General features: G+C 34.9%; 1 protein-coding gene across 10 annotated transcripts in view; it reads left to right on the top strand.

Annotated features, from left to right (window-relative positions):
• Positions 1-17,913, top strand: part of LOC110464458 — a 255,107-nt gene that overhangs the window by 23,258 nt on the left and 213,936 nt on the right. For all 10 annotated transcript variants that reach the window (XM_021519688.1, XM_021519687.1, XM_021519680.1 and 7 more), the window contains exons 6-18: positions 1,389-1,955; positions 3,614-3,685; positions 4,496-4,531; positions 8,153-8,743; positions 10,128-10,178; positions 11,182-11,733; positions 11,981-12,052; positions 12,922-13,470; positions 14,284-14,361; positions 14,759-14,845; positions 15,296-15,853; positions 16,663-16,740; positions 17,263-17,820. In XM_021519688.1, coding sequence (XP_021375363.1) covers positions 1,389-1,955; positions 3,614-3,685; positions 4,496-4,531; positions 8,153-8,743; positions 10,128-10,178; positions 11,182-11,733; positions 11,981-12,052; positions 12,922-13,470; positions 14,284-14,361; positions 14,759-14,845; positions 15,296-15,853; positions 16,663-16,740; positions 17,263-17,820 — 3,849 coding nt within the window. The remainder of the gene's footprint in view (positions 1-1,388; positions 1,956-3,613; positions 3,686-4,495; positions 4,532-8,152; positions 8,744-10,127; positions 10,179-11,181; positions 11,734-11,980; positions 12,053-12,921; positions 13,471-14,283; positions 14,362-14,758; positions 14,846-15,295; positions 15,854-16,662; positions 16,741-17,262; positions 17,821-17,913) is intronic.

Below are 17,913 nucleotides of genomic sequence, written 5' to 3'. Positions count from 1 at the left end.
AGTGATCTACAGTGACATGTATTTGGTGTTTTGTTACTGTTTTGTTGTTAGTTTGGTCCCCCTTCTCTACTGTGATACTGTTTGTAGTCAGTGATCTACAGTGACATGTATTTGGTGTTTTGTTACTGTTTTGTTGTTAGTTTGGTCCCCCTTCTCTACTGTGATACTGTTTGTAGTCAGTGATCTACAGTGACATGTATTTGGTGTTTTGTTACTGTTTTGTTGTTAGTTTGGTCCCCCTTCTCTACTGTGATACTGTTTGTAGTCAGTGATCTACAGTGACATGTATTTGGTGTTTTGTTACTGTTTTGTTGTTAGTTTGGTCCCCCTTCTCTACTGTGATACTGTTTGTAGTCAGTGATCTACAGTGACATGTATTTGGTGTTTTGTTACTGTTTTGTTGTTAGTGTGGTCCCCCCTACTCTACTGTGATACTGTTTGTAGACAGTGATCTACAGTGACATGTATTTGGTGCTTTGTTACTGTTTTGTTGTTAGTGTGGTCCCCCTACTCTACTGTGATACTGTTTGTAGACAGTGATCTACAGTGACATGTATTTGGTGCTTTGTTACTGTTTTGTTGTTAGGTTGGTCCCCCTTCTCTTCTGTGATACTGTTTGTTTAGTTGATAACATACCAATCTCATAATACATATTTCTAGGTTTAAAAAAAGTATAAGTTTTGAATAAGCAAACAAGTACGTATTGGCGAAATTGATTGTATTTTTCAAGTAATTCTTAAAATAATAGGGTCGATCATTTGATGCACTACAACTATTATTACCTCCTCGTTCGGTGAGGGTGTTGATAGTGATTATCTAGCAAATATATTACCAAAGAACCGCTATTTTATGTCTTGGAACAAACTTCCGGGAACTGTTGCCTATGGTGTTAATGTTGATGTACAAGGAATCATATTTTAACAATGCAACATATGGCGTTGTTTTTAATCATTTTTCCCCGATACTTACACATTTACTTTAAACAGGTTTTTGGCATGAATTGCTCACATCTATTTATCTTGTAGGCGTCTGTCATATGAAACAACATGTATTCCATTATAAATCAAATTCTGATATTGTTTTTATTTCCGTTCGGAGATCTGTTGTAAGGAACATGTAATATATTATATTGATTACATCTATCACTGTTTCCGCCTTTAATTTAACCACCCACAAATAAAACCAGACAATTGATAATATATGTACATACTTTCCTTACGTCTTTACACTCAGTTATATTTAATGTTTCACTTTGAATAGAAGTTATGAAAATACAAGTGTTTCAAACGATAGGTGATTGGAAAGTTTAATGCCTATTTACATTCATTATATATTTTACCACATTTTAAAATAATTTGTTTGGTTTCTCCCAAATTTTATTAACACAGGTAGTGATGATATCGACCTCGTGTTCCTGGTCCACTTTTCAAACGAGCTCACTCCCGAGAACTTCGTCAAAATCACATCCTTTATGGCTAAACTGATTGACGGGGCAGATGTTGATTTAGACTCGGTCAGAGTCGGGGCGGCCATATACCGAGAGGAAGGTACGGTACTGTTTAAACTAGATGCTTACAGGGGCGATAAATCGGGTCTCCTCGAGGCAATCCGAAACATCAAGCCGGTTTATAAATCTGCTGATACAAATTTGGCCGCTGGTTTAAATCTGGTCCGAAACGAGATGTTCGACGTGAGTAAAGGTGACAGGGAGAATGTACCCAACGGCCTGGTCATCATCACCGACGCCAACTCTGAGCCGCAGTACTACCCCGAACTAGAATACTCCGCCGCACTCGTCAAAGATGCAGGGGTGACGGTATTTGGTATCGGGATCGATCTGCGCAACACTGATGAGATGAATATGGTATCTACGAGTCCACAAATGAGCTACGTCCTCGGAAATGTCGACCATCTTCCCAGCATGGTTCAGGAGTTACGACAGAAGCTGCCTTCGCGTGAGTTTCCGCAAATGGTAGAACGAACAATGTGATTCATTAATGGATAGCTGTTGTAACGTGTATTGCTCATTAGATTACAAAGTCTGTAGTTGTTACCTTTCACAAACAATCGCTAATTGCTTAACTGTTAGCTGTCATTAACTTTGAAATGCAGCAATATTAAAATGAAGAATAGCTATCATTTAGAAAGACATTGGCATATAAGTGTGATAAAATAGATATATGAAAGTACGTTAGGGATATGTTATATTACCTGACTGGCTGTTAATTCATACTTAAGTCCCGTAAATATTTTTTTAAAAAAATAGTAATTTATAGTCTTGATATAGACACATATATGAAATAATTTGAATTTTAATAATCTTTTTGAAATACTTTTAAGTGTTTACTATACAGTGTTGATTAAAGACTGAGAGTTAATTTCCTGGTCTGATTAAGAAATTATATTCTCCGTGAATACGTCGCTCTTCTGATAGAGAGTATTTTAATATCAAAGATGTCGCGAGAAATAATACGTAGCCAACATCACTAGTTCCCTGACCAATATCACTAAACTTTGATCCTTCATATGTTATCTAAAGTGCTTTACAGTAAACTTTGATCGTTCGTTTGCTTTCTAAAGTGCTGCACAGTAAACTTTAATCGTTCGTATGCTTTCTAAAGTGCTTTACAGTAAACTTTGATCGTTCGTATGTTTTCTAAAGTGCTTTACAGTAAACTTTGATCGTTCGTATGCTATCTAAAGTGTTTTACAGTAAACTTTGATAGTTCGTATGTTATCTAAAGTGCTTGAGAGTAAACTTTGATCGTTCGTATGTTATTTAAAGTGCTTTACAGTAAACTTTGATCGTTCGTTTGTTTTCTAAAGTGCTTTACAGTAAACTTTGATCCTTCGTATGTTATATAAAGTGCTTTACAGTAAACTTTGATCCTTCTTATGTTATCTAAAGTGCTTTACACTAAACTTGGATCCTTCGTATGTTATCTAAAGTGCTTTACACTAAACTTGGATCCTTCGTATGTTATCTAAAGTGCTTTACAGTAAACTTTGATCGTTCGTATGTTATTTAAAGTGCTTTACAGTAAACTTTGATCCTTCGTATGTTATCTACAGTGCTTTACAGTAAACTTTGATCCTTCGTATGTTATCTAAAGTGATTTACAGTAAACTTTGATCGTTCGTAAGTTATCTAAAGTGCTTTACAGTAAACTTTGATCCTTCGTATGTTATCTAAAGTGCTTTACACTAAACTTTGATCCTTCGTATGTTATCTAAAGTGCTTTACAGTAAACTTTGATCGTTCGTATGCTATCTAAAGTGCTTTACAGTAAGCTTTGGTCCTCCGTATGTGATCTAAAGTGCTTTACAGTAAACTTTGGACCTTCGTATGTTATCTAAAGTGCTTTACAGTAAACTTTGATCGTTCGTATGCTATCTAAAGTGCTTTACAGTAAACTTTGGTCCTCCGTATGTGATCTAAAGTGCTTTACAGTAAACTTTGGTCCTTCGTATGTTATCTAAAGTGCTTTACAGTAAACATTGATCCTTCATATGGTAGCTAAATTTAATGCGTAATTTTGTTATCTCATCTGATGTTAATTACACCTACATACGATATGTATTCATGTTTAAACAACTTGATCCCTTTTTTCAGTAACATTCGTTTTGCCTGAAGAGATCGAAACACTGCCGCCAACAACAGAAGCAACCGTTGCTCCAACTACAGGTATTTCTATTACAAAACTAGTACATGTCTATCAAGGTCTTTACTCCACTCTTTACTATGTCCGGTTTATTCGATATCCTTCGATTTAATCGATATCCTTATATTTGTAATCGATATCCTTGTTTATATAATCGATATCCTTATATATATATATAATCGATATCCTTATATATATTCGATATCCTTTTGTATAATCGATATCCTAATATATAAATATTCGATATCCTTATATATATATATTCGATAACCATATATATAATCGATATCCTTATATTTAATCGATACATTTATATTAATTCGATATCCTTTGATGTATTTGATATCCTTCGACATAATCGGTGCCCTTCTACATATTCGATATCTTTCAATATCTGTGATATTTCGATATATTGGACCATCAAGGGGCCAAGCAGAAAAAGATTCCCTTGAACATGGTCCCCGAACTTGACTTCCGATGGGATATTTTCTTCATCAAACTATCGCGCTTATTCAGATACCTGCAATTTTAATATAGAATAATCTGATAATGTACAGACGATGAGAATTAACATTAATTGGTTCAAAAAATAAGATAAATAGCAAGATAACATTTTTGGGAAACATTAATTCCGAGTTGATGCAGTTTTATTATATAATGCTAATCGCTATTTTTTGTTAGATTGTTTTTATTTTTTTTGTTTGTGTTTTACGTCCTATTACTAGTTATGTTCATTTATGGACGTGGCAGGTTCTGTTGATCGCATAGAGTGGAGTTACATGAGAAAACCGACCGACCTATCTATATAATTATATTTGTTTGTTTTCACGCAGTGCCCACTACTCCTGAGCCTACTACAACCCTGGAGAGTGAGTACTATGCAACACTGCTCGCTTGATTGTTGCAATCACTATATGTACGCAGTGTTTACTCGTCGTATACAACTCTCATCACATACTCAAATCTCATATACACACACATATTATATTGCATAAATTGAAGACATGCTATATGTACAAAAAAATATTAAAGTATGTCGTTGGCATTTGTAGCATTCTTTATCAACATATTGACTTTTTTCTAAACTTTACAACCACTTTAAAAGCAATTTAAGATAATTCAATTTAGATTGAGTTGCACAGCCAGTAATATACACAATATATTACAATTATGTATTGTTACATATTAATGAACTTGTAAGTCACTTTTTTCCAAGCTTTTGGGCTTAGCCCTTCGTCAGGGATCAGATGTCACTGGACCTCTATGTCACATCCATCTTGACAAACATGTTGAATAACTATGACGTTGATGTTGATGACGTCATAACACTGTTACCATGACGTCAACACAACACAATGACGTCATCAAACCATGACCTCACAAATTGTAAACGTCATCATCATCACTTGGTATTGATACCATTGGGGAAAGCAGTGTTGAGTTTGTTAATCCAAAATCCCTCAATCACAAGCCTTGCTACTTTGGATTCCTCCTTAACCCTTTCCAGTACGCACACCCGCAAGTCCGATATAGAATGACCTCTTCCAAGAAAGTGATGTGCCACTGGTTTATCTCTGTGCGTACTGGAAAGGGTTAAGGAGGAATCCAAAGTAGCAAGGCTTGTGATTGAGGGATTTTGGATTAACAAACTCAACACTGCTTTCCCCAATGGTAACAATACCAAGTGATGATGATGACGTCACAATTTGTAAGGTCATGGTTTGATGACGTCATTGTGTTGTGTTGACGTCATGGTAACAGTGTTATGATGTCATCAATATCAACGTCATAGTTATTCAACATGTTTGTCAAGATGGATGTGACATAGAGGTCCAGTGACATTTGATCCCTGACGAAGGGCTAAGCCCGAAAGCTTGGAAAAGAGTGACTTACAAGTTCATTAATATTATTGCGTTCCCTATAGGAACATATGTTTATAGCCAATTATTGTTACATATATATATAAGCGTATTTCATGTAAGCCAACCGATCAACAGTCTATCATTGACCTCTAATACTAATATAAGGTGACTGAGAGTAGTACTTTGTTCACATGAGTACACATGAAAGAGAAATATTTCTCTCGTGAAATTAATACTGTTTACTCAGTTTTTACACATACAAGATTTACGTATCACACAGAAAAGTAAAGTGTTTCTCTCATCACATGGTACAAGTACGTTTTGTACATAATACTTCTTTACAAATAAGTTCTTTTTAAACATAATAGAAATACGTTCTACAAATCAGTACATTTCACACATGGCAGTAAGGTTTAACACACGAAAGAAATAAGTTTTACAAACGAGAATGGTATCTAAACACTGGATAGAAATACGTTTCACATATGAGAGTAGCGTAAGTGTACACATGGGAGTAGTGTCTGTATTTGTTTATTATGCACGCTAACTCTGTCCTTCTCACCTTTTCTGTGACATGACTGTTTGCATTGTGTCTGCGGACTGTACCTGTTTTACTGACGTCATGTGTTATTATATAACGTTATTTGAGTTACAGTATGACGTCGTTTGTGTTGTTTTTGTTTGACGTCATATATAATAGCTATGTAAGTCTGTCTTGTGTCTTTTATTCCTACTAACCAAGCAAACAAATGGATAGCAATAATAGCATAAAATTAGTTGAAAACGCAATTAAATAATTTGGTAATGTGATTCAATATATGTAAAACGCGGTTATATAACATTTTCCTATTTTTTTGTTCTTTGATATTTACACAAACTTTTTATTTTATTTCCAATCAATTAAAAAACAGATTAAAATAGATTTCGATATTTTATAATGAAATAAGATATTGCAAATACTAATTTAAAGTATGTAAATCCTGATATGTGAAATAAATTCCAAATTTAAAGAAAACATATCCCTTCATATGAAGGAAACATTTTCCTCGTTGATATGTCTTCAAATACTTTTGCAAAATTTCTTCAATTACTATCCCATGTACAGCAAATTACAATCCTTCTTATCAGATCTACGCACTTAACGCAGAAACGTCACATGTGCATTTCAATTAATAGTTTATCCGTCAGACATATATTAAACGCTTGTTAAGTGTTATTGCTTTTCAAACTACTTGGTTTCTGAGTGGCTTCATTACAAAGCAAATTTCTGTTTCGAATCACGTCGCTTTTCTAATTTATCGTGTTCATGTTGCTTGGTGTCCCAAACTGAATGCAATGTTAAAATCTGCGTTATTTATTTTTGTTATCTTTTATTTAGAATTTATAAGATGATGATTAATATTCATACTTGCTAGTTTATTTTTTAAGTATAATTGTGTAAAAGTGAGCTATTACGACGGAATACAATCTAATCCTCGCACCTTGTTCCAGATGCACCCTGTCATATACTTAATTGATATGTTTCTTTTCATCTCTATTCTGTGATATCTATTTCTTGAATGGTATCATATAATTTCCGTCTCAAATGCACAACAGCTCAACATTTTGCATGGTTAAATCAACGATAATAAACAAAGTTTGGGAACGAAACGCTTGCAAGTGTTATTGTGTTTTCAACACTCAAGTTTCCATTTGCATTAAAGGGAGAAGGAAGTCCCGCGAGAGGTTAGCGAGAAGTGAATATTACATTCTCGCACTGTTAACATGTCAAGTATTTTCAGTCCTAGTAATAAACGTGAAAATACAAAAACGCCAAGTATATATTATCATTCTGTCGATTTGAACACCTCATTATCGCAATTTCGTTTAAATCGCGAAAGAGAAACATACGACATAGATAGTTTATCTATTTGAAACCTGAAAAACAGAGTATTAAGGTATTTACACGCATCACAAAATAACGAAGTATAGAAATCTATTTGAGGTAAATAACATCAGTTATGAATGTGTTAAAATGAGCCACAAAGTTTCAAAATGCGTATAAAATGAAAGGATATCCATCTTCCGTTGAGAATGTTTGGTTGTTTTACTTACGAAACCGCTTCATTTCGAACCGCTTCAGTAACCAGGACAACCTGACAACTTCCTTCTTTCTTGCCAATTGTATTATATAACGTTCTTTTCCACCTATTAACATCCACCAATCATAGCAGAGTCCTGTTCTGTTATGGGGAATGTTTTGCATCAGAGCATGGAACTCTCTAGCCATAGACACGCCCATCACCTTAAGGCACGCCCACCATCTTTGAGTGACGTACCGAATGTTGCGACAGTCGCGCGGTATAGGTAAGACTCGCACCCATACACGTCCACACGTTTTGCTATCCGCTTAGTGTGGACAGTGCTTTGGCGTTCAGCGTCATGCTTACGTTTGAATTTCATCTTATTCGATCCTGACTTTTATTTCAAATTGTTATCGAATTATCAAATAAGATTACAATGATATACATTGCCAATGATGATAATTTATAACAGATCTACATTAACTTGCGCATAACAGACATTGAGTTGTGTAACTAGCATGTTAGTTAAGCAGCGATCTATAATAATGTTTTGTTTTAATTACAGGTAGTCGTGAGGCAGATATTGCTGTTCTATTTCATGTGGGACATAAAACCAAACTAAGAGATATGAACAAAAAGCTGAAAATTTACCTGTCTAATCTATTTGCGAAAGCAAAAGTTGGCCCAGATATGCTTCGCGTAGCACTGGTAAATTATGGTACCGCAACCAACGTGTTGTTTGATTTTAATGCCCATAGTAGAAAACCGCAGGTACGAAGTGCAATCAAAACAACAATTAAAGGTAATTTGCGAAAAAGCCGAGCGAATTTAGGAGAAGCACTGAACAAAATCAGAACGGAATTATTTGTACAACGCGCTGGCTCCCGGATAGATGACGGAGTTCCAGCCGGGCTCATTGTAGTTACAGATATGGTGTCATCAGATGATGGATTTGACTTCGAACAGGAAATGACGTCACTAAAACAGATGGGTGTGACGGTGTTTGGAGTTGGAGTTGGGTCAAGCGACGTTCATGACGAGTTACGGCAGTTGACGTCAGATCCGGCAAGCGATTATTTTCAAGCCATTCCGACATTAAGCGATCTACTAGCGAGTGCTGCACCGGTTAAAAACATAATCAGTCGTGTGAAAGCTAGTAAGTAATGCTATAATTGATCTTACACCTGCACAATCGCGTGGAATCCGTCGGACAATATGTTCACAAGGTAGTGAATAAGCAGTAGAATAGGAGACACTTATGTGATACTATTGGGAAAGAAACCAATGCAGATTATTAAGGTAACGGGGTTGTTCTGAAGGTAATATGATAAGGCCGGAGGCAAGCAACTAAGATAAAGTAAGTTCTTTTAAAGTAATAGACGAAGAGTGAAGTAAAGCAGTGGAGGTACTGCGGTACAGTTACTATAGCGTTAGACGATATACCGTAGAAAGGAAGAGGCTCGTTAAATAATTTGACTTTTTCATTAGAACAAAAATAAAATTTGAAATGTAAAGGGATGAGGTTCGTCAGGCTACGGGACTCTTTCTTTAGTATTCAAATACTTTATAACATTGTGTTAGGGGCGAAAGTTTTAAAGGGCGTTTTTTTGGTTAATACTGTTTGACATATGAAAATAAATTATAACGTATCATTATCAAGTGTAGGAAAGAAAAGGGGGCGTTAGGTGATTGATATTTTATATGGTAACTGGACGTTTGGCAATTTGTAAAGGAGGAGGGGGTAAATGATCATTAATCTAATAAAGATACGGGACAAATTTCTCTTTTGGAAAGTGATCATTCATATTATTCATATAATAATGGGACTATTGCTTTTGCCAATTTTGGACAATGAAGGGTATATTAAAATGATTATTAATACATTAACTGGACGTATGAATGATTTGAACAATGATTATTCATAAAGTAACGAGACGTTGATATGTGTGATGTTGAATTTGGTGGGGTCGGATTGGTAATGTGACAGAAAGTTTTGTTGTTAAAGAAAAGTAACTAGACTAACTGGAAGTTTTATAATTTTGTGAAGTGAAAATGTGTTTGGTTAAATGATTTTTCATATGGAAGGCTGCTGTTTGGTAATGATGGAAAAGCAATGGGTGTTTGGTCAAGTGATACTTGATGGATGACGAAGAAAAAGGGGTATCAAATAAATAATAGTTTGTATCGTTATAGTGACATTGTTTTAATGCTGGGATGGGTTTAGTGAAGCTATATTATATATCATGTTGGGAATAACGATTAGGTTATTAACGCTAGGAAGGTGGTAGGTACGTCTATCATTAAACACGAGACGGAGATATCAGGACACTGTGAAACAATTTTGATGAACAATTCTCTGATAAATTGATAATATCTTAAACACCATTGTTCAAGTTAAAATTCGTCAGTTGAAGGTAGAATACTACCATCAAGGGCAGTGAGACAGTACATAAATATCGGGTTTATATATTGAGGTGAAGTAAGAATATAAGAAGACGTTTTGAACCCAAAATGATAACTAAATAATACGTTGTGAATAGTGGGAGGATTGATCAAACGCCGACCAACAACACCGGCTCCTAGTCTAAGCAGTAAGTAAAACCCGGCATGCGTAGCGTTGCTGACACCACACACTGTTGCATGCACGTCACTTTCTCCCAATTGTACCATGTGTTTATTTGATAAATTTGTTCGTTTTTTTATGTTTTGTTGACATTAGTTTATGTTATATATGTTTGTGTTATGAATCAATTATAATTGCTCACCTTCCCAAAGTCAAAAGTTTGAACGGATGCATGACAATATTTAATTTGCACGATGCCAGTTACTGTAGTAATCCGATTTTTGTTTCTTTTCCGAGTTACCAAAAAACAACATTCATTTAATTTAAACCTGTTTATTTTCGTCTTGCCAATTTTTCGTCTTCACGTCTACAAACAAATATTATATTCGCTGAAGTACACTTACGATATACATCTTTCGATCTATTCTTAGCTGTTATTAAGGGCAAAAAAACCACGAAAATATATGGGGAGTTCTTGTTTTACAATAACTATTGGATGCAAAGATGAATTAATTCAAGATTGAAGCCCTTGATTGTAGCAAGTTTGTGCTTTTTATCACTTTTGTTTATCACGAATGTTAAACTGTTTAGTCGTAATATCTTATTTTTAGTTTTCATTTTATTTTTGAAATTATGATTGATATATCTGCTCTTTATGTTGCTATGTGCGACTTTATAGTCGTGTCGGGCTACTATCCTACATAAGGTTACAATCCGTTATCACGTTACTTAGTCATATCACGTTGTTAACCATCGTACCGCCAATATTCCGTCTTTTAATTTCTCAGTAGCTAAGGAAATTATACACGTTAATGTTGCTTTTGTCATTATGTTTTATATTTCTTTAACAATGTTTTGGCAAAAAAGGAATCATTTTACAACGGATTCATGCTTATGTTTATTGTGTGCTGTAAAAAGTTATTTTACATTAATATCAAGTACATAGGCATGATCAATGTTGCATGAACCAAATCAAACCAATGGAATGATTTAGGTTAAAACATGGAGACATAATGCTGATTTTATTTCAGAGTATAGAACAATACAAATTGCCCTAGTTTTCCGTTCCGGATTTGAAACCTCTCCTCGTGATTATTTTACACACCTGTTGCCATTCATGGCGAGATTTCTGGACGATAAATTAATTCAGGGAACCAATATGGAAATTGCTTTTATAAACTATGGTGCTACTGTACATCAACTGTTTGGGTTCAAACAATTCACTAGCTTGAATGAAATGCAGACGATGATATTGACAGCCCCCAATAAGCTGCAGTCTACGTTTGCGAGGTTTGGAGACGTTCTGCAGCACCTTGACTTGGAAGTATTTAATCGCATGCCAATGCCATTGGATACCTCAAAGCATGTCGTATTTGTTACTGACAAAGTCTACGATCAGATGAATTTAAAAGTGAAGAATGGATTAGTTAGATTAAGGAGGAAAGGAATAAAGTATCACTGGGTATTGATTGGTCGGCAGAGTAACATAAGTACTGCTGGTGATACCTACCTTGTACAAGACTATCCAAGTCTCACTAACAACTATGATGTCATTGATGACATCACAACAAATATTGCTTTTGGTAAGTATAGATTTGTTTTCTTAGTCAATTTAATTAAGTAATGAATATTCATTTCTTTTCTTTTTTTGTAAGGAGGAATTTGCAACCTGGAAGTGAAAATTTATATTTAAGATAGTGGGTTTAGGATTAACCTTCCAATAAATATTTGTGTGTAGAAGTTTACAATAATATGGACTGTTATGTCAACATCTTTTTAATAGAAATGTTTTAGCATTGCCTTTTATATCAAAGATGTGTACATTTCCAGATGAAAGCGAGTACTCGGAAGCGTTAGTTCCGAAGACGGCATCGCTACCCAGTGTTCCAGGAGAAATACAAAGTAGGTCACTCTTTTGTGTCCAATTCTTTTGGCACATTTTTATATATAAATATAAGATTCGACTTTGCTGATGGAAAAAGTCTCCTTGTGATCTTTAGAATCATTAAATATTCTAGACGGTAAATTCCGTTGTCCCGTATCATACAGTAATTGTATTTATCACATACCTGACCCATTTTACTATGCCATACGGCCTGTCATAAATATAGTAGTACACATGTGTAAAAACCTAAAGGTGCTGTGATTGGTCAAGTTTTTTTCTGATAAAGTTTAATGATTTTGCTATTAGTGAATTTGAAATGTTTCTTTTGTCATTAGCGTTTTCATTGCATTTAAAACTGTTCATTATTAAAAAACAACACTTTAACTACTTTGCACTGCGCGGAAAGACAATAGTATGGTCGGAGTACTTTGATTTTGACCTTTAATGAGTCAGCTGATGACACATAATTGTGTTTGAGTTACTTTTAAGATTATGAATGTTATGTGATAAATAGAATATTACATTCCTGTTCATGTCATATTGCATTTTTTAAACTGGTTCAATTATTTGGTATGACACTCGTCTAAAGGCTCGTTTCATATGAAATTATTGAACTCGTTAAATAAAATCAATATAGCATGGCACGAATGTAAGATCCTCTATGTCTCAAAGTCAATCAAACAAGTCCGTTACAAGATCAACGAATTAACCAAACATTACAATGAGAGTGATCTTTCGGAAAGGGAGGGTAAAATGGGAGGATACAGTTAATGCAGATACATTTTCGGAAGGTAACGCGTAAATATAAAAGTTTGATGTTCATGAACAAAATATCAAAAACAAATACTAATATGAGCTATACCTGATATGTCTTTTTTATTAACAGACTCGACACCGACGAAAATCATCATAGCTTTTCGTTCTGGAAGCTCCACATCACCACCTGAATTCCTAACAAAACTGCTGCCTTTCATCAATTCATTTATTGACCGGAATATTTTATCCGAAACTAAAACAGACATCGCTATTGTCAACTACGGCAAGACAGTTCAACTGGTCTACGGATTCCAACAGTTAAGTTTCGATGAGATGAAGGACGCTGTGAGTGGTATATCGAAGAAGTATCGGAGTAGATTCTCTCGGTTTCCGTTAGTCATCGATTACATTAACCAGGAGTTGTTTGTTCCACCAGCAGTAGCAGACACAGACGACCGCCACGTCGTGTTTATCGCTGATCAGTTGTACGAGAAGCTAGATTCTGGGATCAGGAAGGGCATAGAACATTTGGAGACTAGAGGTATCAACACGCACTGGATTCTTATTGGAGATAATAGTGCTATACCTACGACAAGCGCAGCTTATAAAGTGGCCGATTATGATGAATTACTTCAACGTCAGGATATTTCCGCTCAGATACTTTTTGCCATTACACAAGGTAAGTTGGTCCTGAAGCTTTATGCAAACAATTGTCACCATAACTTTAATGCACTTTTACTCATTCACCCCTGAAAACACATATGAGCTATTCCAACTCAAAGGTTGAAATAGTTCATTATGAAATTTCAGGGTTGAATGGGGTAAAACAGAGAGTCACTTCATACATGTCATCTTGTAGCAGAAGTGGCTTCTTGAGCATGTTTGGCTGTATCAAAGAATTACTGGCAAACACAGAAGCATTCATCAGAACATTCTGTAAAATTTAATTCCTAAATATGTTTTCGTAGTTGATAATTAAGTTATATATTGGTTTGCTAAACCTTAAATGCTATATTATAATGCTGACAATATTTCCACCACACAATCCAGTACTGTTAACGTAACTCGTGACTGTGGACGTGATTTACTGTTGTCAGAATATTTCCGAGGTTAAATGTTCTATCGATTTTAACAAATGTTATATATGGAAGGCCGGTAAAGCTATCGTTCCATTTCAATTATACTTACAACTGGAGTACACTAACAACTATAGATGTTTAGGTTGAGCGTATTATTGACAGTTAAGGTCATTTCAGGACACGTATTCGTGTCGTAATATAATATTAATCAAAAAACAAGTCGGGGATTGAACACCTTAAAACATATCTATTACTGAATTCAAGCCATCGATATACTATCTGTAATTTTTTTTTTATTTATTTATTTTTTTAATAATCTGGTAAAATCCTTATCTAATTCGTTCCAAGTTTCCTGGGCTGTCGAACACGTCGTTATTTTTTTGTATAATCTTATACATCTTACATTTGTGCAGGAAGGATTTTTGAAAAAGATGTCAATGAGATCCCGATGATACCGGAAGTGACGACCTCATCACGAGATTTCGATCCCGGTAAGCGCTACGTCATATGCACGGGAATATTCGTGATTGCACATAACTGTTTGAGCACAGAATAGTATAATACACACATCCTGTTCATTAAACATTCACTACAGAATAGACACTTACCTACGCACAGGATATTTGTATGGGTGTGTTTATTTGTTTTACCCTGAGCTTAATACATTGTATGTACACATAGTATACATATCAAATTTTAACTTCAACTGATTAGTATCGTAAATGCTACTTAGTTCAACAATCGAAAATAATAGTAACGACAGCTAAGTAAAATAAAGTAAGATAGGTGACATCAGAGGTAAAGGTGATACTGATGTCCTTGCATTCATTTAAGTATTCATTCATTTGATAAAATAACAAATTAGATACAGCGTATCATCTATTGCAGACAATGTGTTTGTAGATAACACTGAAAGACATGCCAATGAGATACCGACTGTTCCTATGGTGGATCGTAATATTGAATCCACATCAGGTAAATGGGACTTTCTATAACATGACCTTTATCAACCAATACCAATATGTTACAAACATTAATGAAGAGTAATTGGCAAGGGAACAAATGTAGCAGTGACATATATTAAAAGTGTAATTTATAATTGTTGTAATTTTCCTACATTATATGGTGATAGTATACGCATTGACTTTAAAAGTGTTTCTTTGCCATCAAATGGATAAGTATGTGGCACAAAAATCGAGTCTAAATGTTCCGGGTTTTAATATAAATATATACACGAGCAATCCTTTTTTTTCATAATACACGATTTTATACACGGGAAAAGAAACGAAAATTAGAACACAAAACAAACGAACAAATTAATAATATAAATATACAAACAAACAAATAATCAAAGGCAAAATCGAAATCTCTGACATTTCTAAAAAAATACGTTAAGTTATTCTTTCAAACATCTTTTTCTTTCAGGTGAACGAAACGTCAAAGTTGTGATAGTTTTCCGTACAGGAAGTGGAACTTCTCCACGAGACTTTTACCGCCATCTCTTACCTTTCATCGACAGCTTCCTGTTTGAAAGCTCGGCGATGCCAGAGGTTCACATGGAGTTCTCCGTCATTAATTACGGGAAAACTGTCACACAGATCATTGGATTTACGGAGTATTCATTGGAGGAGCTGCACGGTATCATTCTTGGCATTTCAAAGAAATACAGGTCTAGATTTGCCAAATTCCAAAACCTTCTTGAATATTTAAAACAATCTGTGTTTACACCGCATAATGTGTCGCCTGATGATGAAAAACATTTGATATTGATAACTGATAAGATATTTGACAGACTTGACGATATTATTGAGACAGGGATAAATGACCTGGAGATGAGTGGGGTCATGACCCACTGGGTTACCATAGGAACACATCAAACAGTACCAACCAAAGGGCACGTGTACACAACACAGAGCTATAGCGGTCTATCTGATTACGATGTATTTGCAGCCAATTTTAAGATACTGGCCGACATATTTGCAGGTAATTATTTGATTAATTGTGTATATATAGGGCGAACACGATTATTTCTGTATTTCTCCATATTTTACCAAATTCTCGCTCTTCTGCCTATAATAAAACACACTGTACTATTTTGTTTTATTCGCTTATGTATACGAACTGTTATTTTTCAGTTTTTGTATAAAAAATTTCACTAAGGTTTAAGTTACACTCTCGTTCAAGATCAAAAATATTCTACTTTAAGTCGTCACACAAAAAAAAATCATAGTTAATTAATAAACATGTCTTTATAAAAAAATAACTAAATTTTGCATTTTAACATGGCATTAAAATTCCAACAAAGAACCAATTATCAATATTTAAAGCGAAAATGGTAACAGTGTACTCAAAAGGAACCACTGCCATAATTGCATATATATAAATATAAACAAATGGCCATAAAATTCTCACAGATTATAACTAGTAAAGCAATGTGACTCCACCGTTAAACCGGACTTATGCTTCTTATTTCCTTTAAAAACATAACCATAAAATATCGTAAGTTTATACTGGTCTTATAGTCTTTTTGGAGATAGGTGTACGTCGTTCCATTTCCATTAATATCACTGACAATACCGCAGTTCATGGGCTTATAGTAGGCTCCTCATTACGACGACTTAGGATTTCTGTAATCGTTGTGTTTACGTTAACCCTTTCACCTCCGTAGACCATAATGGACTCGCCCCATTAAATGCATGGTAGAGTTTATTAAAGTTACATAGGGGTGAAAGGGTAAATTATTTCAGTTTTTACTTCACAATACCAAATTATTTTTAAATATCATTTTACAGAACCAGGATCAAGAGAGCGTGCTGTTTCCTCGACAATGTCAACTCTGCCTACGACTTTGCCCACAGTGACAACAAAAGGTAGTGAGAACTCAGACCTATTATACTTCTAGAAATCATGGTCGCATTTTCTTTGTACTTTGTCATAGTTTCCATGACAATCTTTCTTTTGTTCATATTTTGCCCGAGTTTTATCGCTCGAATTACAAATGTGTTGATACATTGATATTCCCTTTTTCAACTTCCTTATTTGGGGTACAGTCTTATGTTTTGATTTTAGGGACGTATTAATCGAACGTCTTGTAACATATCTATAGTTAGTTGCTTTCATTTCAATTAAATACAAAAAATGTTACAGTATACGTATAAGATTGATCAGTTTCCTTTTACTGTTTGCTTTATTGTGATATTGCAGTTAAGCAAAAGAAATATGTCAATTAACAGCCGTTTTTAGTGGTGTCTTTTTATACAATCATTTACCATAGGTACCGGCCAGATCTTCTGTGGCAAGATGATGAAATAAAAACACAGTAAAAGAATAACAGTGTTATCAAGTATCAATAAATACCTCATGACGAAATGTACTTTTTCTTCCATTGGCAGAAATAAGGAACGCCAAGATCGTCATTGTGTTCCGAACAGGAAGTTCTACCTCTCCCCAGGACTACTTCCAACACCTACTGCCGTTCATTGATACGTTCGTAAACAACGTGTACACAGACCAGGTCGAAGCGAAATATTCCGTCATTAATTACGGTAAAAGTGTGTCGCAAATATTTGGATTTAAAGACTTTGATGCATCAGAATTACAATCCATCATACTAGGCATGTCAAAGAAATACCGCACAAAATTTTCCAGATTCCAGCAGCTGTTACAGTTTTTACGACAATCTGTGTTCATACCGACACAAATGTCTGATACGGATGAAAAGCATGTGATTTTCGTAACGGATAAGATATACGACAAGATGGATGATGGACTATTACATGAACTTCGTGGCCTTGAGGATAGAGGCGTGACTACACACTGGGTGCTAATTGGCCAGGCTCAGGATATTCCTACGCGGGGGAAGCTGTATCATATACGAGACTACCCGGAATTGTCAGACAGAACTGACATCCCTGTGCCCTACAAAATCCTCACTGAAATACAGTACAATAGTAAGTTCGTACTCCTTTAATACATTTTTTTTCACTTTACCATAGTTGTATTATAAAACTTCCCGGCTCAAACGTTCATAACGCCTCTGGTAC

This window comes from Mizuhopecten yessoensis, unplaced genomic scaffold (genome assembly GCF_002113885.1).
Source record: "Mizuhopecten yessoensis strain PY_sf001 unplaced genomic scaffold, ASM211388v2 scaffold10989_2, whole genome shotgun sequence".
In the NCBI taxonomy this organism is placed as follows: Eukaryota; Metazoa; Mollusca; class Bivalvia; order Pectinida; family Pectinidae; genus Mizuhopecten; species Mizuhopecten yessoensis.
Note: the sequence above shows the minus strand (reverse complement) of the source record. Positions and strands in the feature narration are given on the sequence as shown.